Source organism: Diadema antillarum, unplaced genomic scaffold (genome assembly GCF_040938485.1).
Source record: "Diadema antillarum isolate AM-2024a unplaced genomic scaffold, OU_Dant_1.0 seq00000105_RagTag, whole genome shotgun sequence".
Taxonomy (NCBI): domain Eukaryota; kingdom Metazoa; phylum Echinodermata; class Echinoidea; order Diadematoida; family Diadematidae; genus Diadema; species Diadema antillarum.
Genome location: NW_027271191.1, coordinates 1400318 through 1426107, shown reverse-complemented (window position 1 = coordinate 1426107; position 25790 = coordinate 1400318). Strand labels below are relative to the sequence as shown.

General features: G+C 41.2%; 3 protein-coding genes across 3 annotated transcripts in view; 1 reads left to right on the top strand and 2 right to left on the bottom strand.

The window, feature by feature from the left end:
* LOC139726953 (HEAT repeat-containing protein 3-like) overlaps nucleotides 1-11232 on the bottom strand; it is a 100767-nt gene extending 89535 nt beyond the window's left edge. The window contains exons 1-2 of the mRNA XM_071637941.1: nucleotides 10971-11232; nucleotides 6221-6393 (exon numbers count right to left, since the gene is read on the bottom strand). Of these exons, the coding sequence (XP_071494042.1) occupies nucleotides 6221-6393; nucleotides 10971-11123 (326 nt within the window). The 5' untranslated portion in view covers nucleotides 11124-11232. The remainder of the gene's footprint in view (nucleotides 1-6220; nucleotides 6394-10970) is intronic.
* A 164-nt stretch (nucleotides 11233-11396) lies between these two features.
* LOC139726945 (importin-4-like) overlaps nucleotides 11397-25790 on the top strand; it is a 103744-nt gene continuing 89350 nt past the window's right edge. Inside the window, exon 1 of the mRNA XM_071637933.1 lies at nucleotides 11397-11842. Within this exon, the coding sequence (XP_071494034.1) occupies nucleotides 11777-11842 (66 nt within the window). The 5' untranslated portion in view covers nucleotides 11397-11776. The remainder of the gene's footprint in view (nucleotides 11843-25790) is intronic.
* On the bottom strand, nucleotides 18977-20792 carry LOC139726944 (tigger transposable element-derived protein 4-like). Its single transcript, XM_071637932.1, has one exon. It carries the CDS (start codon nucleotides 20790-20792, stop codon nucleotides 19527-19529), a length of 1266 nt encoding a protein of 421 aa, XP_071494033.1. The 3' UTR covers nucleotides 18977-19526.

Genomic DNA, 25790 nt, shown 5'->3' with positions numbered 1-25790 from the left:
TAGTTATGTACACGTACATGTATGATGTACTGTATGCCTGGCTGTTTTAATGTGTATGTACACAGGTTGACCAGATTCATGGAGAACATTCTATATGGTATAGATATAGTACATACAGGCTGACCAGATCAGTGGAGAATTTTCTAGGTGGTATACAATGTAGCTATACAGTACATGCATGTAACAGGAAATATATCATAGCTCACTCAATCTAGAATGATTTCACCCTTTCCAGAAAGTTCTGGGACGTGCTTACATGTTTGGCTGAGTGAGGCACTGTCCCTGTAGCCCAATGTGATTGGTAGTTATTCTTGGTAATGATGTTTTGTACATAGTTAGGCAGTGAGCCATCCAGGTTTCCTGGAACTTGGACTGGCTAGTAGGTTGGAGAGAGTTATAGAATGTGCTAGAAGGGGTTGAATGGATAGTATATAAGCCAGAGAAATTCTGCAGTAGGCAGAGTACCCAACACCTCTGCTCTGAGAGTTACGTCACTTCTGGCTCTGAAGCGACTTGTTATAGTCAGTCCTGTGTTACCTGCTGACCTGTTATGTTTGTGGAGATACTTGGCCTGGGAGACATTTTGCCTGCAGAGAATTAATGTGCCTTCATTGGACTCCATATTTTAATGTCAATGGGCATTGCTACAGCAAAGCTGTGACGGGCTGGATTCCTAGCGGGACAATATAAAGTGAATCATCATTCAACGCATTGACTGGACGTGGTCGTTGGATTCTGCACATTTCGCTGTGAACATTATACTGTGGATCTATTGTGGACATATACAGTGTACCCTGGATTTATAACGCAGACTATTGTAACCTGTGCCTCTGGATTTACGTCCAAGGAATCACTCATCGGTGCATCGCGGATCATTCATTTGTGCATCAAGCATCGTATTTGGACACTACCAGGGAACTGTAGGGATTTCGTGATTTAGTGAGTAAGTGATTCCATTACTGACTTATATTTGTTTCTAGTGACCATTATTATACTGATGTGAAAACTGATTACGAGTCTGTACCTACAATATCACTGTTAATAAACCGCCTGAACATCAGTTGATTGTTTCTTTTGTGCGATCATTCTCGGAGTGATTTTGGTCGTAACACTAGAAATATCCATTGCCGCGCAATGCGATTGTATCTGTTAAGAAATGTAGCCTATAGAGCACACACAACCCGGCCACCAACAATATGACCTTTGACCCTATAAAAGATGGAACACTGGGGGCAGCACATCCAAAATCTATAGGCTGGTACAGTTGTAGATTATATCCTGGTAGACCTTCATACTAAATTTGAACAAAATCCGTTTACAAATGTAGCCTATAGTGCGCAAAGAAACCATCCACCAACAACATGACCTTTGACCCAATAAAAGACGGAACACTGGGGGCAGCACATCTAAAAGTGATGAAAAGGACTGTGGGATATCAGGTCAGAGTTTACAGGCTATAATAAGCTTTAAGAAATGACCTCATCGTCCAAGCCATATCTGCTACCGATTATCCTGTAGATAGGCGTTCGCAGCATTTGGGTGAACTACGGGATATCCCGTAGATTGGCGGATAAAGGTTAAAATTATGTTGGAAAACTGAATGCTTTATCCATGTTTTCTGGTGGTCAGGCATACCAGGTACCCTACAAAAGCCATTAAATGAAAAACATCACTCCTCAGAAAATGCTGAATTTTCATCATGCTTCAATTCCTTCAATTAAACACACACACACACACACACACACACACAAACTTATGTGGAATTACATCTTACAACAAGCACAGTTCCTCTCTAGGACTATTATTAGCTATGGATATTCTCGTATACAGTCAACTTCGGATACCTCGAATTTGTCAGGACTGAAGAAAATGGTTCGACGTACGCGAAATTAGAGGTACGCGTACGTCAAATTTTCTTCAACTTATCTGATGTTTATCGATGTTCAACATGGTATCTGTTATAGTGCCTACCGATTGTTTGCATGCTTGTCAACTGGAATTGAATCGACTTTTATATGAATGAATTGAATGAAAATCGGAATTGAAATCAAAATTTCAGAAATAAAGATTTTGGTGGTGGTGCGATTAAAATCGGATGTTTGCCTTTACTTTTGATAATGAACAGCGGTAACAATCGGTTCCGTAAGATGCTAAAATAAAAGTCAGATGTTTGCTTTTAAAGAAATGAATAACGGTAATATTTGACTCGGTAAGATACTAAAATAAATGTCAGATGTTTGCTCATACTTTTGGAAATGAAAAACGATAAGACTCAGCTCTGTATGGTGCTAAAACTAATGTCAGATATTTGATTTTGCGTTCGGAAATGAATAAGGATAACATTCAGCTCCAGAAGATGCTGAAATAAAAAACGTCGAATATTTGTTTTGACGTTCGGAAATGAAAAACAATATTCAACTCCGTACGATGGTTAAATAAGTGTTGGATGTTTCCTTATACTTTCGAAAGGAAATAGCAATAACCTTCAGCTCCGGAAGATGCTAAAATAAATTTCAGATGATCGCTTTTATGTTCGGAACTGAATAGCAGTAATATTCTGCTCCATACGATGCTAAAATAACTGTCTCATGTTTGCTTTTAAATTTCGAAATGAATAACAGTAACATTCAGCTGCGTTCCACGGTAAAATTAATGTTTGATGTTTGCTTTGACGTTCGGAAATGAGTAACAATAATATTCAACTCCTTACGATGATAAAATAAATGCTGGATGTTTGCTTTTACGTTCGAAAGTAAATGGCAATAACATTCAGCTCCGGAAGATGCTAAAATACATGTCGAATGATTGCTTTTACGTTTGGCATGGTTGGAAGTGAATAGCAGTAACATTCTGCCCCATACGATGCTAAAAAAAATATTGGATATTTGCTATTACATTTCGAAATGAATAACAGTAACATTCAGCTACGTTTGATGGTAAAATAAACATCTGATGTTTGTCTTGACGTTCAAAAATGAAAAACAGTAACATTCGGCTCCGTACGATGATAAAACAATTGTCAGATGATTCATTTCACTTTCGGAAGTGGACAGCAGTAACATTCGGCTCCATACGATGATAAAATAAATGTTGTATGTTTGAAATGAATAACGGTAATATTCTGCTTCGTACGACGCAAAAATAAATAACAGATTGTTGCTTTTACATTTGGAAATGATTAACGGTATTAGTCCGCTCAGTTAGATGCTGAAACAAATAGCGGATGTTTGCTCTTACGTTTGGAAATGGATAAGGATAGCATTCAGACCCGTAAGATGCTAAAATGAATGTCAGTTGTTTGCTTTTACATTTAGAAATGATTAACGGTTATATTCGGCTCAGTAAGGTGCTAACAGACTAATAAATGTTGGATGATTGCTTTTACAATAAGAAATGAATAACGGTAACTTTCGGCTCTTTACAATGCTAAAACAAATGTCGGGTGCTAACAAATGTCGGCAAATGCTCCCACTTTCTCATTTCAAAAGTAAGTTTTGACCTCCTAAATATATAGGCATCAACTTTTATAATAATCTCTACGCCTATTTGCTAAATCTTAAAACACAGAATAAGATGATTGAATTTTCTATTCATTTGTTTTAGACATGGGCATCTGTATCACTTTAATAATGCTTAATCTTAATTTTTCTATGTTTAGTAGGTCCGATTTAGTTTTTCTAATGTTTTTCTTGATTTTTTTTTGTGTCATCAGATTTTACTTTCGACCACGAAAAAATAAAAATCAATGATATTGATGGCCCAATAAAAGTTAGTGTGGAGCCCTGTCTATTCTATTCTTTATTATGCTCGGCCTAGACTTCCAGATCATATACCACACTATTTTCATAATCACATTGCTCAAAAAAAAAAAAAATCAGTGCTTGCGTTCTCGGGGAAGAATAAATGAAACAAACTTCGTGAAAGGCAAAAAAAAAAGTTAAACAAGAGACCCGGGGGTCACGCGCTCACCTGAGTATCGCAATTTCACCTTCCATGCATTCTTGCACACTCTTACCCGAGAACATTGGAAACTTAGGTCTGCATATGGATCCCCCCCCCCCCTCAACTCCAGGGTGGGGGGAGGGGGCAGGCAGCCCTGGATCTGCAATGAACAAACTTGGAACTAAAGTCATCAACGTACAAACTCATGGTATTAACTTTGCTTTATCATTTCTGGTTCTAGAGTAGAAGATTTTAAATATTCCTTTATGTTGGGGGGGGGGGGCCCCAAGGGGCCCCCAAGAGGGACATGGTGCCCAATTGAAGGAATTGAGATTCTAGGGATGCTACCTGCTAAGTTTGGTCAAAATTCATCATGAGGTTTTCAAGAAGAAGATGAACATGTACAATTCAGGCCCCATTAGGACCCATCTCTATCCCCTCTCCTGGGTCCCGGGGGGGGGGGGGGGGGGGGGGGCACTCCTGATTCCGCCAATCCCATGAACAAACTTGAATCTACAGTCATCAATGTACTAACTCATAGTATTATCTAAGCCCTATCACTTCTGGTTCTAGAGAAGATTTTTAAAGATTCCTTAATTTTAGGGGGTTTGGGCCCCCTGGGGGCCCCCCAGGTGGGCCATGGTGCCCATTTGAACAAATTGAGATCCTATCCCCCCAGGGATGCTACCTACCAAGTTTGGTGAAAATCAGACATGGGGATCTCGAAGTGAAGATGAAAATGTACAATTTAGGCCCCATTAGGACGTCTCCCCACCCCCTCCCCTGGGTCCCAAGGGGGGCACCCCTGATTCCCCCATGAACAAAATTGAAACTACAGTCATCAATGTACTAACTCATAGTATTCACTAAGTCCTATCACTTCTGGTTCTAGAGAAGAAGATTTTTAAAGATTCCTTAATTTTAGGGGGTTTGGGCCCCCCTGGGGCCCCCCAGGTGGGCCATGGTGCCCATTTGAACAAATTGAGATCCTATTCCCCTAGGGATGCTACCTGCCAAGTTTGGTGAAAATCGGTCATGGGGTTCTCAAGAAGAAGATGAAAATGTAAAAAGTTTACGCACGACGGACGACGGACGACGCAAAACGCACGACGGACGCCGGACGCCGGACGAAGGGCGATCACAATAGCTCACTTGAGCCTTTCGGCTCAGGTGAGCTAAAAAGGCACTATGCAAGAGATTGATGTTTGGACAGTGGACCGTGATTAATGTCAAAGATATAAGTGTCAACACCTAAGCAGGTGCGCCACGACGGTTAAGAAATCTACGCACACGGTATGACTATCACGATCAAGAATTAAAACACAGTGGTGAAAGAAAAGAAGATGATGGGGCAGCGCGTAGTGCTATCGTAAGCACTCCATTGGCACGGGTGCTATGTGCATACCGTGTAAGTATGTAGGTAGGTGTTGGGGATTTTTCTTGTCAGCCGTGTACCGGGTATTTCTTTGGGCGCGCGATTGTTCTGGTCTCAGAATATTTAAAGTCGAGTGTGAAAAGATTTGTGACATGTCTTCGCTGTCCACGCGCGCTTAATCGGAGATGCCGAGTGATGTTTGCAATTTCGATTCGAGCTACATGCTGGGAAAAACAATAAGTTAATTAAGATCGGGACAGTAGATCTCACTTCGAGGTAACCAAACTTCGAGTTATTTTCTTCGAGCTACGCGAATTTTAATACACGGAAACTCCATAGGAACAATCGGACTTTCATTTTGCCCCCGAGGTAAAGTGATATTCGGCTTATCCGACGTCGAGGCATCCGAAGTTGACTGTATATACCAAATGTGTAGACTGTGATAGAAATCCTGCTCTGGTCTCTGGCTATACCAAATTGAAAACATGTTAGAACTGCTGCAAAGTACTGTAAAAGTTGATTTTTACAGATGTGTTTGTGCAAAGTAATTTTTTTCGCTTTCTGCCAAGCAGAATGAACTTCGCATGTTTTCAGTTACAAGTGCAGGATGAAGACATTGCATAGTGGTAAATATAACAAGCACAGATATTTATGTGCTTTCATATTTGCACTAGTTTCTGCTCATGCGAAATGTGTGAAAATTTCCACTTTTACAGTAGGCTTTATCACCTCTCGCAGCAATATCAAAGTCTTTTTTTTCCCCCATCAAAACAAAAATGTATGATAAAACACAAACTGTATGTGGTGATCAACTATCAAAGGGCTTATGGAAGATAATTAAAAAGATTATCTGTACTTTCTAACAGTTTACAATGTAAATGATGTAGATATAGGGAGACAAACCTGAGAGCCCCTGCTGCTGCCTCCCTTATACCAGCAGAAGGATCAAGGAGAAGAGGACTGAGGCTTCGTACAGCCTTCTGTTCAACAAGGGTCTGATGTGCCTTAGGGTCCTGGACTATGTTGGCAAGAGATGTACAGGCACATTCACGTTCTTCTGCTGAACTGCTTTGAAGCTAGGGGGAAAAGCAAACACTTGTCAATAAGTCACTCAAGAAAAGAGTCATAAGATTTTTATCAACATCAAGAAAAAAACACATAGGCCTATGGGAACTCCTTTGACCTACAGAATATTGCACCATTTAAATAGAGTTATATATAATACTACTACCTCATTGACACACCCCTGATGGATGGCAAGTCAAAGGATAAAGAAGAAAAGCTTTTAAATATCATATCAGGGAAATGGGACAGAGATCCTCTCCCATCACAAGCAGCAGCAACAACAACAACAACAAAAACAACAATTCTTCCCCCTCCATATTCCCAGTATGGGCATTTGGGCAAGGGCCCCACACTCTCGACTAAGGCTGTAAGTTTGGGTGATGACAGGATCAGATGATCAGCCTACCTCCTCCTCCTATCTCCTAGTGCAGAACAATATATGACCTGTGCCAATCCCTGATGACAAACTGAAGTCAAACATGTCTTTCCATTCAGATTTTCATATCATATTCAGCCCACATTCTTAGCTGCCTCATTTAGAGCAGCTTGTAGATTTTGGTCTACAAAGTAGTTGACCTACAAAGTAGTTGTAGTTGACATTTACTAGTACATACCCGGTAAATCTGTCAAGGGAATTAAAACAACATTTTATTACAAAAGTCACTGACTGTTTTGATCATTCAAGTCTATTTTCGCTGAGCACATGAACAATTTGCAAAGGATGTGAATGTCAAACAAGAGACCTGGGAGCCTCGCCTTCACCGGAGTATAGCAAGTTTATCTTCCACGCATTCTTGCAGATTACTATACCGATACCTGAGAACATAGCAAACTTTGGGGGGGGGGGGGGGGCGGCAGCTTTGAGGGCCTTCAAGGGGGCATGGTGTCCATTTGCATTGTCCATCACACTGGTAAAAAATACCTGCCAAGTACACTATACTTTGAAAGTTGGACCTTGCAGTTTTTGGAGAAAACAAAAGCTTAAAGCTCTGTATCACTTCTGATTCTAGTGATGAATTTTATTGAATATTCCTTATTTTAGGAGGTTTGGGCCTACGGGGAGTATGGTGCCAATTCGAACACACTGAGATCCTATCCCTCCTGGGAATGCTATTATGTTGTTTTCAAGAAGATGAACATGAACAATTTAAGCCCGCATTTGGATCCCCCTCCCTCCCCCCCCCCCCCCCCCAACAACTCCAAGGAGAGGGGGGAGGGAACCCCTGGATCTGCAATGAACAAACTAGGAACTATGGTCATCAATGTACTAACTCATGGTATTAACCCGTTGAGGACAAGTCCCGAGTATACCCAGGCAAGCGTTTATGGGAAATGCGTGTTGTAGCAAAATCAAACCGTCCGCAACAGGTTAACTTCACTTTATCACTTCTGGTTCTAGCAAAGATTGGTAAATATTCCTTAATTGGGGGTGCGATGGATCCAAATGGGGACCTTAAGTTTGGATCCATCACACTCCCTCCTCTGGGTCTAAGGGGGGCACCCCTGATTCTGCCATGTACAAACTTGAAACAACAGTCATCAATATACAATAATTTTGGGTGTTTACCCCCTCCCCTCCCCGGGCCCCAGGTGGGGCATCATGCCCATTTGAACAAATCCAGATATTATCCCTCTTGGAATGCCACCTGCCAAGTTTGGTGAAAGTCAGTCATGGGGTTTTCAAGAAGATGAAAACGTAATTAGTTTACGCATGACGAACGATGGACGATGGAAGATGGATGACGGTTGACAGATGACACACGAAGAATGATCGCAATAGTTCACATGAGCCTTTGGCTCAGGTGAGCTAAAAATTTAAAAAGCTATCCTGGATCCAGACAGCTATCTCAGTCCGGGAAACCCGCTCACGAGGCCTGCTCCCCCATACGAGCACTCCTCCGCCTTACGAGGCCTCCGGAGAGCCTCATGATGCTCCCGGGGAGAGAGACTCAAGAAGCTCCCTGTTCACTTTTTATTCATCTCACATCTGACATACAAATTGTCACAACTTTGCACGGTGATTTTTTGTTACTCACACATGTCCACTATCCATGATGAAAAGAAGAAAAAATTCTGTCTGTTTTTTTTTACAACAATTGAGTTTTAATCAACCGATGCACAGTGACCCATCGAAACACGGGCGCCGGCGGGTTCGCTCAATGCAAGGCTGCCGCACCTAGCGGCCTGATCTGACTATATATTTTCGGTGCTTTTTTCTGCGGCTCTCACCTCTCCGTGCACGAATCAGTCTCGTGAAGCTGAAGTCTGACATCTTTTTACAAAAATTCGTAATGAGAAAAATAAAATCAGTACTAACCTGATCTTGTGCATATATTCCAAATTACTATTCCACCCTGATAGAGTAGGTGGGTACTCCAGTTTGTTAGCAAACTAATCACTTTGTAGGTATGACGGGTTCACTTTCTTCGTCGATTCGGCTGTCCGCTAACCTTTGATTGCTTTTTCTGGAATCCCGCGACGCGACGTCACATCACATCACGCATTACGCACATACAGTGTGCTAGCTGTGAGCTTTTCAGAGCGAGCGTGCGCACCCAACGGATGATACAGTATCCTCCGGTACCCGTGTGTGCGCAAGCTCGCTCTGAAAATCTCACAGCTTGCGCACTGTCTGTATGTGCTGGATCACAGAAATCTACACACAGTGTGTAGAGTTCTGTGTGCTGGATGCGTGATGTAATGTGAAGTCGAGTCGCGGGATGATTCCAGAAAAAGTGCCCAAAGGTTAGCTAACGGCAGAATTGACGAAGAAAGTGAACCCCTCATACCTACAAAGTGACTAGTTTGCTAACTAACTGGAGTACCCACCTACTCTATCAGGGTGGAATAGTAAATTGGAGTATATGCACAAAATCAGGTTAATACTGATTTTATTTTTCTCGTTATGAATTTTTGTAAAAAGATGTCAGACTTCAGCTTCACGAGGCTGATTTGTGCGCGGAGAGGTGAGAGCCGCAGAAAAAAGCACCGAAAATATATAGTTGGATCAAGCCGCTAGGTGCGGCAGCCTTGCATTGAGCAAACCCGCTGGCGCTCGTGTTTCGATGGGTTGCTGTGCATCGGTTGATTAAAACTCGATTGTTGTAAAAAAAAAACAGACAGAATTTTTTCTTCTTTTCATCATGGATAGTGGACAATGTGTGTAACAAAAAATCACCATGCAAAGTTGCGAAAATTTATATGTCAGATGTGAGATGAATAAAAAGTGAACAGGGAGCTTCTTGAGTCTCTCTCCCCGGGAGCGTCATGAGGCTCTCCGGGGGCCTCATGAGGCAGAGGAGTGCTCGTACGGGGAAGCAGGCCTCGTGAGCGGGTTTCCCGGACTGATCTGAATCACGACAAAAATCTTACTTTAATGTGCCACAATAGTGGTTGTTACAATATGTTTACTTTGGTTTGGTAAAAATTCATCATGGGGTTTAAAAAAAAAAAGATGAAAATGTACAATTTAGGCCCCAATTAGGGCCCCTCGCACCCCCTCCCCCTGGGTCAAGTCCCAATGAAGGCACCCCCGCTTACGCCATGAACAAACTTGAAACTACAGTCATCAATGCACTAACTCATAGACATAGTATAAACTTAGCTCTATCACTTCTGGTTTTAATACTTCTGATCCTATCCCCCTGGGCCCTAGGCAAGGCTGCACACTGGCACTGGTCTGATGGTCCCTGACCAGTAAAAATCACTGTCGGACCAGTAATTTTGTCAGGAATGGACCAGTATAAAACATGGAAAAACTGGATACCTACTGGTCTGACACCGCGAGTAATAACAGACAGGTCAGACCAGTACTACAGTAGAAAAAATGGGTTAGTGTGCAGCCCTCCGCTAGGGATCTACCTGCCAAGTTTGGTGAAAATCAGTCATGGAGTTTTCAAGAAGATGAAAATGTACGAAGTTCACGCATGACGCATCACGGACAACGACAGACAACATACAATTAAATTACAAGCAAGCCAGACAAAGAGTGATCGCAATACTACTAACGTTAGCTCACTTCTTTCCTCTTTTCAATCTTTATCCTTTTTTCCCTCCCTTTTATTCTTAAAAAGAATTCCTAATGTCCCTCGACTAATTCAACCAGGGGGTCTAACCAGTTACTACAACCCTAACCTAATCCTAACCCTAAACCTAACCTAACATTAGTAACAACCATCAGACCATGCTACCCAACCTTGCTTGCTAACAGTAAACACACGGATGTGCGCGCACTGCCGTGGGGCAATTTCACGGTTTTGTCCATGATACTTGATAGTCACAAAACTCTGATTGAATCTTAAAAGGTACATTGTCATTAGTCATGACATTATGAAGTAAGGTGGCCAAATACTTCTCTCAGATTATAATCCGTCGTCCAAAGCAACTGACAGTAAAGTTTACCCACGAAACAGCAATGGCCAATGCACATTGACAGTCATGATTGCAAGCCATGGCATGGGATGGGCCATGCCTCTGCTCTCCGGAAGCCCAGAGTCGGCCGAACGATTGCCGTCGGCGCGGCGTCGTGTCGTTGGCCGGCCCGGTTGAGCTTCAGCCCTGGTACGTGGTAGCTGTAAGCTGTATTTACCCGTTCAAGCAGTCCCACTGTCTTCAGCTGTACATCTGCTTTGGTGTTGACTGCTGCTGCTAATTCCTCCTCCTGTTGAGCATCCTTTACGCTTTGGAGGCCAGTAGGGGCTGATTTCTTGGTCCGATACTTTTTATTCCTTGCCTTCCCCATTTTTGCTCGGTATTCTGTATAGTAGGAAATAGTTATGTTTTTAATTTCATGCGCTCCTTTCTTCGTTGCTGTCAAAACATTCCTGACCGACCATGTGGATGAATCACGACCCTTGAACTCGATTCTGTAGTCGTCAATAAACAGCAGTTTACTGTATAGTTCGCAATGGGAAAATGGGGGAGGGATCATCCAAAGAGGCGTAGATTTTTCCTCTATCTTCTGACGGCTTGAAAAAGCCTATCGGACAGATCACAGCAGACACGGCTCAGCTCGCTCACGCTTTGGTTGGGCTCGGCTCTCCCCTCTCTATCTATCCCTTGGCCTTGCCTTGTTGGACTGATCTTATGAATTCTGCCTCTCAAGTAAAACTAGACCTCATGTCTTATGATTGCACAGCGTCGTCGCAGCAGACAAGTTACAGACCTAACCACTGCTTCTTTTCGAACTTACGTCTACAAGCTACATGTATACCTAGCTAGCTAGGGACAAGGGTACCTCCCCGATCTGCTGCCTGAATCTGAAGAAGCGTCTAACGTTATATGCAAGCAGTACCAAAACAAGCGCAAGATCGTTTGTGTTTGATCTAACAGTTATAACGTTAGCTGTTGTTAGATCTTCTGAGACTAGGCCTACCCCCAAGAACAAAAGGGAAGATGTCTTCTGCGCTCGAAGGTATTCTTCTGAAACTTCTCGTGCCGGACAATGCTGTCATTCAGCAGGTAAGTTAATCATGAATGTCTGCTTCTACGAGGAAGGTGACGGTGAACGAACCCGACCCGGGCCGTGGCCGTGTGGCGTTGTCAATGCCTAATCAGAATCGAATCCCCATATTCCGGCCATAACGTTAATAGAACTTAGAAGTAGGGTGTCTGATAGACAGAAAGATCCGTCTGTCCGGAGGAGTCTTTTATTTTTTTTACGTTATCGCTCTCCTCCGTAGACAGGAGGGGATCCTTGAAGCCAGACACAGTCTCCGCGGAACATTTCTCCGATGACCAGATACTTAGTTAAAGTAAAGAAGGACTAGATTCTAGGACTAGGTCTAACGGTTAGGTCTAGACTAGATGTTTCTAGCTTAAGTAGGGAGTTCGGTGAGATTTTGATTTTTTTACAGCATCCCCATAAATTTGGTATCATTGGAAAGAGCACGCAAAGAGATAAACAATGGTGGTAAAATCAGCTCAAACCTTTGAATATTGGCAAAGTTATGGGCAATATCAGTTCGGGAAACCCACTCACAAGGGGGGCCCCTCCTTATAAGTAACCCGTCCCCCTTATAAGTAACCCCGTCCCCCTTATAAGTAACCCCTGGGGCACCCCTTATAAGGAGTCTCCACGCTTTTTTGCAATGCAACGCGAAAATGAAAGGACTGCGGCAATTCGCTTGATTATGTCCATAAAGCTTCACAAGTTTCCTAGTTACTCACGAAATTTGAGCAAAATCGGTTTGAGGCATCATATCTAAAATCATGGATTTAAATGCGATGTCAAACGACCCATGCGAATGCTGAAATGCGAGCGATTACTGGCGCGAGTGTCGCCAGGCGCGGCGGCGCGGCAATGCTTGAGTGCAGACGTGGCGAGTGAGTACATGTCCTCAGTCGCCACGTCTGCACTCAAGCATTTGCCGCGCCGCCGCGCCTGGCGACACTCACGCCAGTAATCGCTCGCATTTCAGCATTCGCATGGGTCGTTTGACATCGCATTTAAATCCATGATTTTAGATATGATGCCTCAAACCGATTTTGCTCAAATTTCGTGAGTAACTAGGAAACTTGTGAAGCTTTATGGACATAATCAAGCGAATTGCCGCAGTCCTTTCATTTTCGCGTTGCATTGCAAAAAAGCGTGGAGACTCCTTATAAGGGGTGCCCCGGGGGTTACTTATAAGGGGGACGGGGTTACTTATAAGGGGGACGGGTTACTTATAAGGAGGGGCCCCCCTTGTGAGTGGGTTTCCCGAACTGATATTAGCTTCCTGAATCACCATAGCATTTCATGTCTGTCGCCTTTTACCCATTCTGACATGGGCAAACTTACCAAAGAATGAAAGTTCGATAGGCCTACTATAATGCAAAAAAAAAAAAAAAAACCTCCCAAAACCCAAACAAACTTGAATTCATTACAACTTACAAGGTAAAACATTCTACACTTTAGTAGACCCTATCAGGAGACAACAACAAACAAGGAATGATAAGTACCCTCAAAACAATCTCAGTCAGATGACAATGGAAAAGAGGCTGCAATTACATGTGACCCGTTTCAATGCTAGTACCAGTAGTATTTAGGTAGTAATAGGATGGCACATTTATAACAGTAATAATGATAATAATCATACAAATCTATATTGCATATAATGATTATATAATCGTATAGGCCTATGTATATATATATTGTATAATAATATAATATATCATATATTATATATAGAGTGAAACCCCGTTATAACGAGGAAAAGCTTATAGTACGAGGTGATCTCGTCAGTCCCGTTTTCCTTTGCGTGTAAACCTATGGCAGAACAAATCGGTTAGAACGAGTTCGGTTATAACGAGATTCCGGTTATAACAAGGACAATTTCGGTGCATCATGATAAAGAAAAACATAAGCAGTTTGATCGGATATAACAAGGTCCATTTCTTGACCAAATTGCCGCTTTCAAACAAGCGACAAACGAAACATTGAAAACCGAATTCACGCTATCCACGTCTTTTTCCCGTTTTGCAGAGAACCGTTCCTTCCATTTTTTCTTCTAAACCACGCGATAAGATACAGGAATGCCTTCCGATGTCCCTACTGAATTAGTAAACATAATCATTCGATTTTCTTTTTCGCGAGATACGCTTGCGTGATATTAGGTCAGACCACAGCGCAACGAGAAAAAAAAGGGTTAACAACGCATTCAAAAACTTTTCGTGTAGCGATACTTGTGGCCAAAAATGGACAATTGGAATGCGTGTGCAACTCATCATTATATCCTTTCCAATTTTAGTTCCGACTTCCAGTTCTTTTTGCTGGTTAGCAAATATGAGCGTTGGATGAATAAAGCCGAATTAATTGATGAAATCATCGCGATCTCGCCGGGTTACAGTTGCGTAAAAATAGTTGAATAGCGCAAGTTAACCTACTTAATCGGTGTTCAGAAAAAGAAACAAACGCATTCAACAGTTCAAGAACGGATGTACAAAACGCAAAGCGATTTTCGGAAGAAAATACAGAACGCATTTTTTATCCCTTCGAACGCAACGATCATACGTTGTATACAATTGCAGCCGAAACGATTCATGAAATTATCGAATTTCCGCTGGGCACCAACAGCGTAAAGTACCTCGCAAGTTAACGGTAAACAACGCATGTATGTTACTCTGAAATCATCGCGATCTCGCCAGGTGACAGTAGCGTAAATAAAGTTGAATGACGCATGTTATCCTAAATCAAAAAAAGAACAAATGCATTTATTAGTTTGGATAGATCTAGTTTTGTTCATTAATATCACAATTTTAACACTGCATTTCACAATAAAGATTTTCTTTCTTTCAGAATGGTCTACCAGGTACAGATTTGTGTAAAGAGGATCACAACCTTCAACATTCAATCCTGTCGCATATTTTTCAAGAATGGATGTACAAAACGCGAAGAGATTTTTGGGAGAAAATGAACAAATTTTTAATCCCTTCAGGCGCAATGATCATACACTGTACAAGATTACAGCTGAAATGATTCATGAAATCATCGCATTCCCGCTGGGCACCAACAGTGTAAAAATACCTCGCAAATTACGGAAATCAACGCCTGTATGTTACTCTATTTGCGCTGGTGTTTAGAAAAACTTAACAAACAATAATTACAATGAAGAAATAACTCATTTCAGCCCCTACTTTTTCGTCTAATTTACAAATAGTTTCCCTTTATTCTCAATATTAATGATCCATAATTGTGTAATAACAACGCAAAGGATGTTCTTAAGTTTCATTGATGGGTATATGATGTCATGCTTATGTTTTTCTTTGTTTTTGATGCGTACGGTTATAACGAGGTACCAGTTATAATGAAGGCCGGTCCCTTGGACCTCGTTATAACGGGGTTTCACTGTATATAATATATATAAAATATGTACATTTATTGGCTAACATATAATAATTGATATATTGTAATGATCAATGACTTGACTATTGATTATAATAATAATAGTAATACAATTTTGATAATGGAAACAAAGGGAATAAATGAAAGACACATTAAAATGTAGATTATTATAAAAATAAAATATAGGGCCTAGCCTAGTCTATAGATACACACTGTATGTAGACCTACATCACATCATGATCATATACATATAAATATAAGTGCTATTCCAAAGGGGTTTGGCTAAAAAAATTGAAAAATAAAGTGTGTAAGTTTCCAACATACTGTAGATTTCTGACTCACGACTGATTGGTTTTTTTTTTCTTCTGTGATTTATTTAAATATTTCTTCAAATGAGATATAGATTTCACATGTATCATGCTTAACCCACAATTATTTGATGGGCCATGGGAGGGTGCTCCAAAAATTTTTCAGTTATTATTTCCCAAGTAAAAACCACAATTTTTTGTCATTACTTTTATAGGCAAAATAGCATTTGGCTGTTGGAAGTATATAATTACAATAACGAGCCACGAATACACGAGATTCCTTATTTTCCAGTAGTGTCCGTTTTTTTTTCAAGCGCAGGGCGCTTCTATGCGCGAGCATGAATGCATTATCAATGCACACCGTTAGATTCAGAAAACTTCAAAGTTTTCAAAAATATGGGTTTCTAAGGGGTTTCTCCCTCTCCTTCATTCCTTATTTTTAAGGTTTCTAGCAAAAATAAGGACGGAAATAGACCCCAAAATTAAAAACTTACTTTTCTTCGGCTTTGAAAAGCGGAAAAAATGCTCTAATACCCGGCAATCTTGATACCACACGAAAGCTTAGAATCTCCCAAAGCGTGTGATTACAGTACCATCACAACATGCCTTATGAGAGTTTGATACCCCGCAAGTAATATCGAAGTGCAGAGGTCAGTCAGAAAATTTTTTCAAAATGGCGGCCTCCTGCGTTCGCGTAGTGTTCCGATGTAAGAGGATTTCAACACTCTCTATTTCCACTTTTCCGGAGATTCAATTCAAGTAATTGGTATCAAAGAACAAGCAAGTTCTTGGCTACACGCAGATGTCTCCGAAAAGGTAAAATACCATTGGAAAAAGTTTTAATCGGCAAGTTTGCAACATCGAATTTCACGTGTTAACAGATATAAATTCAGAAAGTGCCGTTTCATCGAACTCCCTAACTTAAGAAGGACTGGTGATCAGTTCTTATGTGCTATACTTATCAGAATAGCAGTAATTCAGCACAAGAACTGATCACCAGCCGGTCTTAAGTCCTTCTTAACTTTAAGAATGGCTTTGTGAAACACCCCCTGAGGTACTCAAGAAACCCCCTCCCGCAGTGTTCATGAGGTCTCCTCTTCACTAATCATCCATCTCACGATATATAAATGGTCGCAAATTCGCACTGTGATTTTTTATTACACACACATGTCCAGCACTCTCCATGATTGATGAGAAGAAGAAAAAAAAAAATCTGTTTTGTTTGTGTTGACAAAAATTGAGTTTTAATCAACTTAAGTGCAGTACGTGACCCACCGTCGCGCACCGAATCACGGGCGCCAGTAACCACAGGGCGTTCCTTGTAGGAGAGTGGATCGTATCACTGGACTTTTTTTTTTTTCGTGGCTCTGAATTCCATACTCGGAGGATGAAATTTCGGCCAAAAAAAACACCAATTATTCACAAAGTCCTGAAAATGATGAATTCAGGAATATTGCTAAAGTTATTCACTCCGATTTTTGGGAAAAAGACTTTAGACATACCCCTCTCCAAAAAGTTGTCTTTAATTAGCATGGTGAAAAATAGCATTATAATTCCGGACACGATTTTCGTGATGGAATAATTGACGTCTTTCGTATATCTTTGCCTAGCACCAGAATCACAATTTATACTCGTGATTCACCTTACACACTCTTACCAAGCAGACGGCAAAGAAAAAATCGGCAAATGAGGCCCAAATCTCATATTTTACAGTAAAATGTCTGACATGAAAATTTCGAACAGTTTACGCGATAAAATCTTGTGATAAATCAACAACTTCTTCTAAATCGTAGGTAAAATTTGAATTTCTTAGCATTTTTACATTTTTCTGTCGCCTTTTTTTTTTTGCAATTTCGGTCCATACAACGCTCTGTGAGGCTAATCCACAAAGTCCCGCGTGTACTGATTGTCATTATACAGTCAAACTCGGATACCTCGAAGTCGTCGGGACTGAAGAAAATGGTTCGAGGTACGCGAATTTCGAGGTACGCGTACGTCGAATTTTCTTCGGCTTATCCAATGTTTATCGATGTTAACACGGTATCTGTTATGGTGCCTACCGACTGTTTGCATGCTTGTCAATTGGAATTGAGTCGACTTGAAAATGTATAAATGGAATGGAAATCGATGTTCTTCTAATCAACACCATTTTCTGCTGGACAATTGACTCACCAATCACCATAAAAACAACAAGAAAATACAATGTACCGGTACGTAATCGAGGGCGAGAAATGCGTGCTGAATGTACATGTACAGTATTTGTATCTGCGTGTGGATGTAGTGTGTCTACAGAATACCGTGGAGGAACCTGTCGAAAACTAGATTTACCAAGCAGACAGATACACAAGAATCACAAGAATCACATTCTTAGCTTTGTAAACTTTTAATATTATGCACAAAGTTCAAAGTGTAACACGAAGCTCACCAAAAAAGTGACAATCGTTGACATTTACGTCCAGTGAAAACGTGCACGTGGAGCTACAGGGAGCGACGGCAATGTCGCACTGCTATGCAGCGCTAGCCAGCGGTCTACTGCGTGTCTACTACTAGCTACAACTGTAGCTACAAATATGTATGCTGTATTGACGAGATGAACACGTTGTTATATGGATGAGAAACTGGCGCAATAAACAAGTGTAGAGAACGGTAACGCACCTTGTACGTGGCGAACATCATTCAGTGTATGTGTATGTGTGTATGCGTGATTGGGAGAATAACGGTCGCGTAGAGGGTGACTCAAGGCAGACAGTACAACGCAAATTCAAACAAAACCAGATGTACTAATACAACATGTACAGTCGCAATCAGCAATAAGTGCAACACACGAAGGTTGGGCTACTTGGTTGCCAAAAACCAATAGTGATTTATATCGCAAGATCAGATTCGGTCTACGACTTCTGAGTACATTGCCACTGTAATCATAAACTTTAACAAAGAGTGATTGCTCGCATGAAAAAAAAAGAGAAGCAATCTCATACGATAGTGCTTGAAAGGGGGTTAAGAAAAATACATTACCGAAAACTCAAATAAGATACAAGACATAACAGGGTAAAGTAATTGTTTACAGAACTTTAGTGTAGACGTCTGACCTCATAAAGTCTGTTAATAGTTTAGTGGTCGTCATTAATTAGAATTAGTGCTCTGCCTATTCATAGACCGAGCAGGTGAACCGATGACAAAATTAAGCGAAAATTGGCCTTCGCGAGTTCATAGGGTGAGGTTGAAATATTTTTTATCATACAGTAAATGTACAGTATTTTCAGAAACAATCATTGATCACTCCAAAGGCCAGAACTGAAATCAATGAAACCCAAGATCGAGTTTTACGTTCAAACAACTTTGGGTTTATGTGTACTTACATTTTTAATACAGTGTAGTTCTGTTGCATGTTTCATGAGGTCACCACTTAAAATCATCATATTACATGTAAAGCCAAGCCTTACTTTAAGTACATGAGGCAGCAAATGGTACAATGAAAGCAAACGTTAAAATCCAACATTACAGATTTATATTTTCCCGTCGTATAATAATGGATATGTCAGTACACTGAAAAGCGTAAAGTAATGGAGGGGAAGTCATAAAAAGTTGTTTGATTTTAAGAACGGAGAAGGTTTTGCATAATCAGTACCTAGATAACTTCAATAATACAGTATAGGTATGACACCTTTAGAAGTTCGTTTGAAACATGTTTTGTGGCTTTAAATTAGACATGTACGAATCATATTTGTCTCATCACTCATAATCCCGTAACAGCGAAAGAGTCGGTGATTACATTACATTACATTACAGATTTATATTTTCCCGTTGTATCTAATGGATAAGTCAGTACACAGAAAAGCGTAAAGTAATGGAGGGGAAGTCATTAAAAAAAAAGTTGCTTGATTTTAAGAACGGAGAAGGTTTTGCATGATCAGTACCTAGATAACTTTAGTAATAGGTATGAAACATTAACAGAAGTTCGTTAGAAACATGTTTTTTGGCTTTACAACATGTACGAATCATATTTGTTTCATCACTCCTTAACAGCGAAATAGTCAGTGATGTTGGTTTGCTTTTTCTGACGTTTATAATTACTCATGAGATACAGCTCATAGTTCTCCACGAGCAATTGCAGCTCAGCCGGTGTTTGCTCAAAGATGTCAAACTGCCTGATCACATTCAGAGCTTGACACACTTCACTCATCGAAGGTGGTTTGCGCACACAATCCTCCCCATGTTGGCTACTGGTTTCACCATTACCGTTCTCGTCATCGCTCTCGCCGTCTTCTTTGACTCCTGTGATTTCAACAATCTGGTCATCCGTTAGGAGCTCGACGCCCGTGTCTGTTGCATCCACGTCTATGTATTTCTCCATGGCCGGTAGCGGGAAGAGGTCGCCCAATCTCTCCCAGATGCCGCGAAATTCTTGTGCGTCTTCAACACCTCCCTCTTCACCGCGATCTCCATCTTCCTCTACTTGCTCACACGGAAGAACGAATCCAACATGCCTGTATACATTGGCTATTGTCTGTTGGAACACCTTGTTCCATGCCGTCTTCAAAGCGATGATAGCGTCAAGAAGGTCCCATTTGAAGGGAATTCCCTCATCTGCCGCTGCAAGTCGTCGGAATGCAAGGATGTGCCGATAGTGTTGTTTCAAATTTCTGATGACACCACCATCCATTGGCTGGGTCAAGCTGGTAGTATTTGGCGGCAGAAACACAAGTTCAATGTTGTCCAGCTTAATGTGAGGATGGGCCGGGCAGTTGTCGATAACCATTGCAATTTTTCTCCCTTCCATCTTGCCGTCAAGTTTCCTCAGCCATGCCTCAAACAATGCCCCCGTCATCCAGGCCTTTTTGTTGGATTCGTAGGCAACTGGCAGTTTCTTCACGTTCTTAAATGCGCGCGGTCGCTTGCTCTTCCCGATGACAAAGAGGGGGAGTTTGTCGCTGCCATCCATGTTAGCGCACACTAGAACAGTGACACGTGTTTTCTGCTGTTTACCTCCATGGTAGGTAGTGCCCTGAAAACCGAGGGACTTCTCTGGTAACATTTGCCAAAATAAACCAGTTTCATCGGCATTGTAGATATCCTTCGGGTCATAACGCCTCAGAATATCTGTCAGCCTTCCATCTTTCCAGCCTTGGACAAGCTCTTCATCCACCCCAGCAGCTTCTCCAGCCTTTTTGATGTGGCCTATTCCGTGTCGTTTTTTGAAACGATCTATCCAGCCCTGTGAGGGAGCTGTCTCATGACCTAATTCTTTGGCAAAGTATTTGGCTTTTTCAAGCAGCATCTCCCCATCAAGCCGCAGATCGGGTAGAGATTCCCTTTGCCGAAACCACGTGATCAAAGCCGCATCCACATTGTCGAATGTCATCTGCCTCATTCTCTTGACGCCCTTCCGAGCATCACTAGGATTTTCAACTGCTTGCACAATTTTGTGGCGGTTTTTTATCATGTCCGACAGTGTGTTGGTCTTCACATTAAACTTTGCCGCAACATCTTTTTTCTTCCATGTTGGATTTTCATCCATGAATGTGAGGATTGAGTATTTTTCCTGATACGATTTTGCGTTCAATTTTCGCTTCGTTGCCATGCTCGAAAGTGATAAACGTGCTACTCTCTTCGACCAACAAAAGGAAAATGGCAGAGAAGTCTATTGCCAAGAGAATTTGTACCCAGTTTCTTTCACATTTTAGAAATTGAAGTTACGCAATTCATATTCTCGCCATTCGCTCCGGCAGTCTGTCTAACTTCATGAAAGGAAAAAGTTAGAGAAAGCACTTCGCAGGAAATTGATGTTTGGACGGTGGACCGTGATTAATGCCAAAGATTTAACTGTCAACACCTAAGCAGGTGCGCCACGGCGGTTAAGAAATCTACGCGCGCGGTATGACCATCACGACCGCAAAATCAGAACACAGTGATTAAAGAAAAGGAGATGCTGGGGGCAGAGCGTAGTGCTATCGTAAGCACTCCATTGGCATGGGTGCTATGTGCATACCGTGTATGTGTGTAGGTAGGTGTGGGGGACTTGGTTTTTTGGTGTTTTTTTTGCCAGCCATGTATTGTTTTGAGGGCATGATCTGTCTCGGAATATTTACAATCGAGTGTAAAAAGATTTGTGACATGTCTTCGCTGTCCACGCGTGCTTAATCGGGGGGAAAATGTTGCGTGCGTGATGTTCGAATTTCACTTCGAGCAACATGCTGGGAAAAACAATAAGTTGATAAAGATCGGGATATGAGATTTCCCTTCGAGGTAACCGAATTTCGAGTTAGTTTTTTTCGAGCTACGCAAATTTTAACACACGGAAACTCCATAGGAGCAATCGGGACTTTCATTTTGCCTCCGAGGTAAGCGATATTCGGCTTATCCGACGTCGAGGTATCCGAGTTTACCTGTAGTACGAAAAAATGTGCGTGTCTGGAATTACCATGCTGTCCGGTAATACCATACCTGTATGTGTACACAGTTTAATATACTGTATGAGCTGAAATTTTCGCGTACAGATATTTTCGCGAATTGCTACTCGGAGGACATTTTCGCGTGTTCCTTCCTTCGCTTTTTCAGGCGCGGCGATACGGTGCAATTAACTCGCCAAAAGCATATGACCTTGAAGCTTCATTTGCATAAAGTAGACAGCTTGTGTAAGCAAAACCGCCGGGGAAGTGTTGCAGGACAATTGCAATATCTGACCTCAGAAGCCATCAAATGATTAAATCTATACAGCAAATTGAAGAAGAAACTATTCTCTAGCTCGCAATGTTAGTTATTTTGGGTTGTATTGAGGGGCCTTCTGTGAAAATAACGTCGAAACTTAGCTTCCTAAACAGAAAATTTGGTCTCAAAGCAAGTGGTATTTTTTCACATTTTCCTTCATTGCCCAAAAATGAAACTTTGGCATATGACTTATGGTAGTATACTGTGTTCCAAATATCTTTTCTGTATCATTTGGCGCACGGTTATGTCCAGAAAAAATCTGAGATCACTGTCACTTGTGACCCACATAAAATCCATAGCGTGAGCAGTACGCAGTCCGATGTATCAGTTTTCGTGCTGCATGAAACAGTTGAAGTACATTGCAGGGTTCCTCTCTTGTCCACTCACCACTCTTAGACCGAAAACCGAACCTGACACCGCTGATTGGCTAAGCGTGATCTGACCAGTAGAGAACACATGCGCAGGAGGATGATCTAGTTGTGCATGTCCAGTATTTTCTCTTAAATTAGGTTGTCTTTTTGCTCTTATTTTCACCTAACTACTAGTTGCGCAAATGCAGAACTTCGCAGGTAGCGAGTCTGGTGTATACAGACTAGCAATATGTTAATCAAATGCATAGTTATTCATGCAGGCGCAGACTTGCAGCTTGTATGTCCAGAAAATATCTTAACCCTTTCCCACGGTTGACTCAAACAGAAAAACACATATCTCGAAAGATACATCAGCATTTTCGCCCAAAAATCATATGAAGGATGATATATCCATATTAGATATGTGTGAAGTTTCAAGGGATTTGGTGGTAAAATAAAGGAGATACATGTACGAGGAGGTGAACTTTCGAGATTTTTTTGCCCTTCCCTCTGCACAGTGCTTCGATGACCGTTACAAATTCAAAAGCTTTGACCTCTTATCAGTGAGCTTGATCACGCGTGTGTCGTAATGTAGGTTTGCTTACTGCGTGTACATATAATTTAGTTTTACACAATATACGGAGAAAAGAAAAAAAAACGATGCACATATTATTTTGTTCTTGTTGTCACAAGGCACTTCTCATAAAAAAAAGATGTATTTTCAAAATACCTATTAAGTGAGTCAGAGATTATTCACATTATTGCATTGATGATATTTCTTATGGGTATGAATACACGGTCCACGGCTTTCTGTCTGCATTTTTTCGCCAAAAACTTCGTGATTATGATGTTTTATGAATATCTGTCAATTGGACATTTCTCACATATATTCCTTTGATAGATTTTACACTGGATAAGAATACACTGTCCACAACGCAATTATGAATATGAAATATATCTGTCTGTTCATTTTGTCGCTATAATAGACATTATTTCATATCTTGGAAGTCTGTTCATAAAGTATCTTAAAGGGGATGGCTAGTAACTGATCAGTGGGAATCAATGGGAATGCTGGGGTATGATTGTTCCAATTCTTGTGGGATTCATTTAAGAGTACATTATGCTATTGTTATGTGAAAATCATTTGCTTCAGAACGGTCTCATATTCAAGTAATGTGCAGTTTAATGCCCCGTCACTGTACAGGCATGCTAACCTGGAAACATTAAACTGCACATTACTTGAATATGAGATCATTCTGACGCAAATAATTTTCACCAAACAATATATATAATGTACTCTTAAATAAATCCCACAAGGATGGGAACAATCATCCCCCAGCATTCCCACTGATCAGTTACTAGCCATCCCCTTTAACCTGTTGAGGATGAGTCCCAAGTATACTCGGGCAAGTGTCTATGGGAAATGCGTGTTGTAGCAAAATCAAACCGTCCTCAATGGGTTAAGAAAAAAGAAATCAAACATTTCTCGCATATTTCCTTTGATGATTGTTCATATAGTATATGAATACACAGTACGCAAGGCAAATATTAAACATGTTGAAAATTTCTGTCTGCGCATTTGCTCGCTAGACACATTCCATGGCTTGGATTTATGATCGAAACATCTCTCAGTCACACATTTCTTGCAAATTGCTTTCATGAGAATTCATATCCAGTATGACTACATTGTCCATAACGCAGATTATGAAAGATTCCTGTCTGCATATTTTCTCGCAAAACACAATGATTATGATGTCTCATCAAAATTTATGTCAAATTGGACTTTTTTGCATATATTCGCAGGGGTCGCACTTAAAGGCAATCGGTCGTCGCAGGCGATTCGCAGCTCAGTAGAAAAGCACGACAAGCTGCTCCTCCCGTTATTGTACCCCCGTACGTACCGAATGCTGAACACGACGCTACGCAGCGCACCAGCGAAAACCAGATGGGGCACGAGAGCCGTGCGAGCCGTCCACTGTAATTTCAACATGGACGCCCGAATACCTACCGAATGGGGCCGAATGGGTGCACGCACAAAACCGCACAACAGCCATGTGCATGAAAATCTCTCCTACGGGTCCCCGTCGCGACACAACAGTAGAGCTGTGTGGTGTACGTACGTACGTATCTGGCTGCAGTCTCTGTTTATTTGCACTATGGTGCCAATTTCAGCAATCTAAGCAATAATATTTTAAAATGTCTGAAAATATTATATAACAATATTTCAAATCATTCATATATTACGTTGTTTAATATTTGGTATTTATAAATATGCTTTGATGAAAAAATATTAAAACTCTAAACTTCATGTATAGCAAGTTGCAATGCTCATGGCCATATGGCGGGTTGTTTTGATCTCATTGGCAATTGTCTGCTGCGTCAGCTGTGTTACAGTATGTTGGGCCGGATCGGAACATAACAAAGTTGGTATAAAGTCGTCGGTACCGGTATGTCAATATCAATAATGTGTGTGGTATGCGTGTACTGTTTCGGATTAGCCTTGGCTTTGGTTTAGTAATGAAACCTCACAATGGAGATCAAAACAGCCGTCCAACTCGAGTAAAACGTATCTACTTGTTTGACGCTATCGACGAGTGGAGAACGCAGAGAGACGTGTTCTTAGCATGCTTAGGACAGGGAGGTTTCCTCTCACCTCCCTGCTTAGGACAAGTAAGAGACCAGTGGCAGAGGGGGAAGCTTCAGCGTCAGCGTGCCGATGAAAAATTTGCTTTCCACTTGCTGGAGTTGCATGAACAGTTTTGCAGGAATTTAGAATGTGCAAATTCGTGTTACGGCATGCACGGTGGAATTGTAATGCCACGGCTTATGCCAATCAAGCAACCCCAGCTGACCAAGTCAACAACTTCAAGGAATCCAGATCCAGATGATGTGTAAGTAACGTTAGAAGTCTATTACATGAATCAATGATTGAAGTGGAATGACTTTTTCTAATCTATCTTTAACTGCTAGGGCCTTTGCGTTTCATCGACAAGTAGGCCTATTTTTCTATGTATAATTCCGCAAAAAACTTCTCTAAGTTCTCATTTATGTCAAATTATGATATAACGCCGTAATCGAAATGACATTTGCTGGGTCAGTTTATCGCTTCTTAAAAACTGACCCAGCAGTAGGCAGCAAATGTCATTAGTCAGGGAATCACAAGTAGTGGTAAGTTTTTTGTCATCACAGTATTGAGAATTTAAAGTATTTCATGTGCA

Bases quoted from the DNA above. Each gene is read 5' to 3' on its own strand.
- LOC139726944 (XM_071637932.1), bottom strand. From the start codon at position 20,792: ATGCTGCTTGAAAAAGCCAAATACTTTGCCAAAGAATTAGGTCATGAG.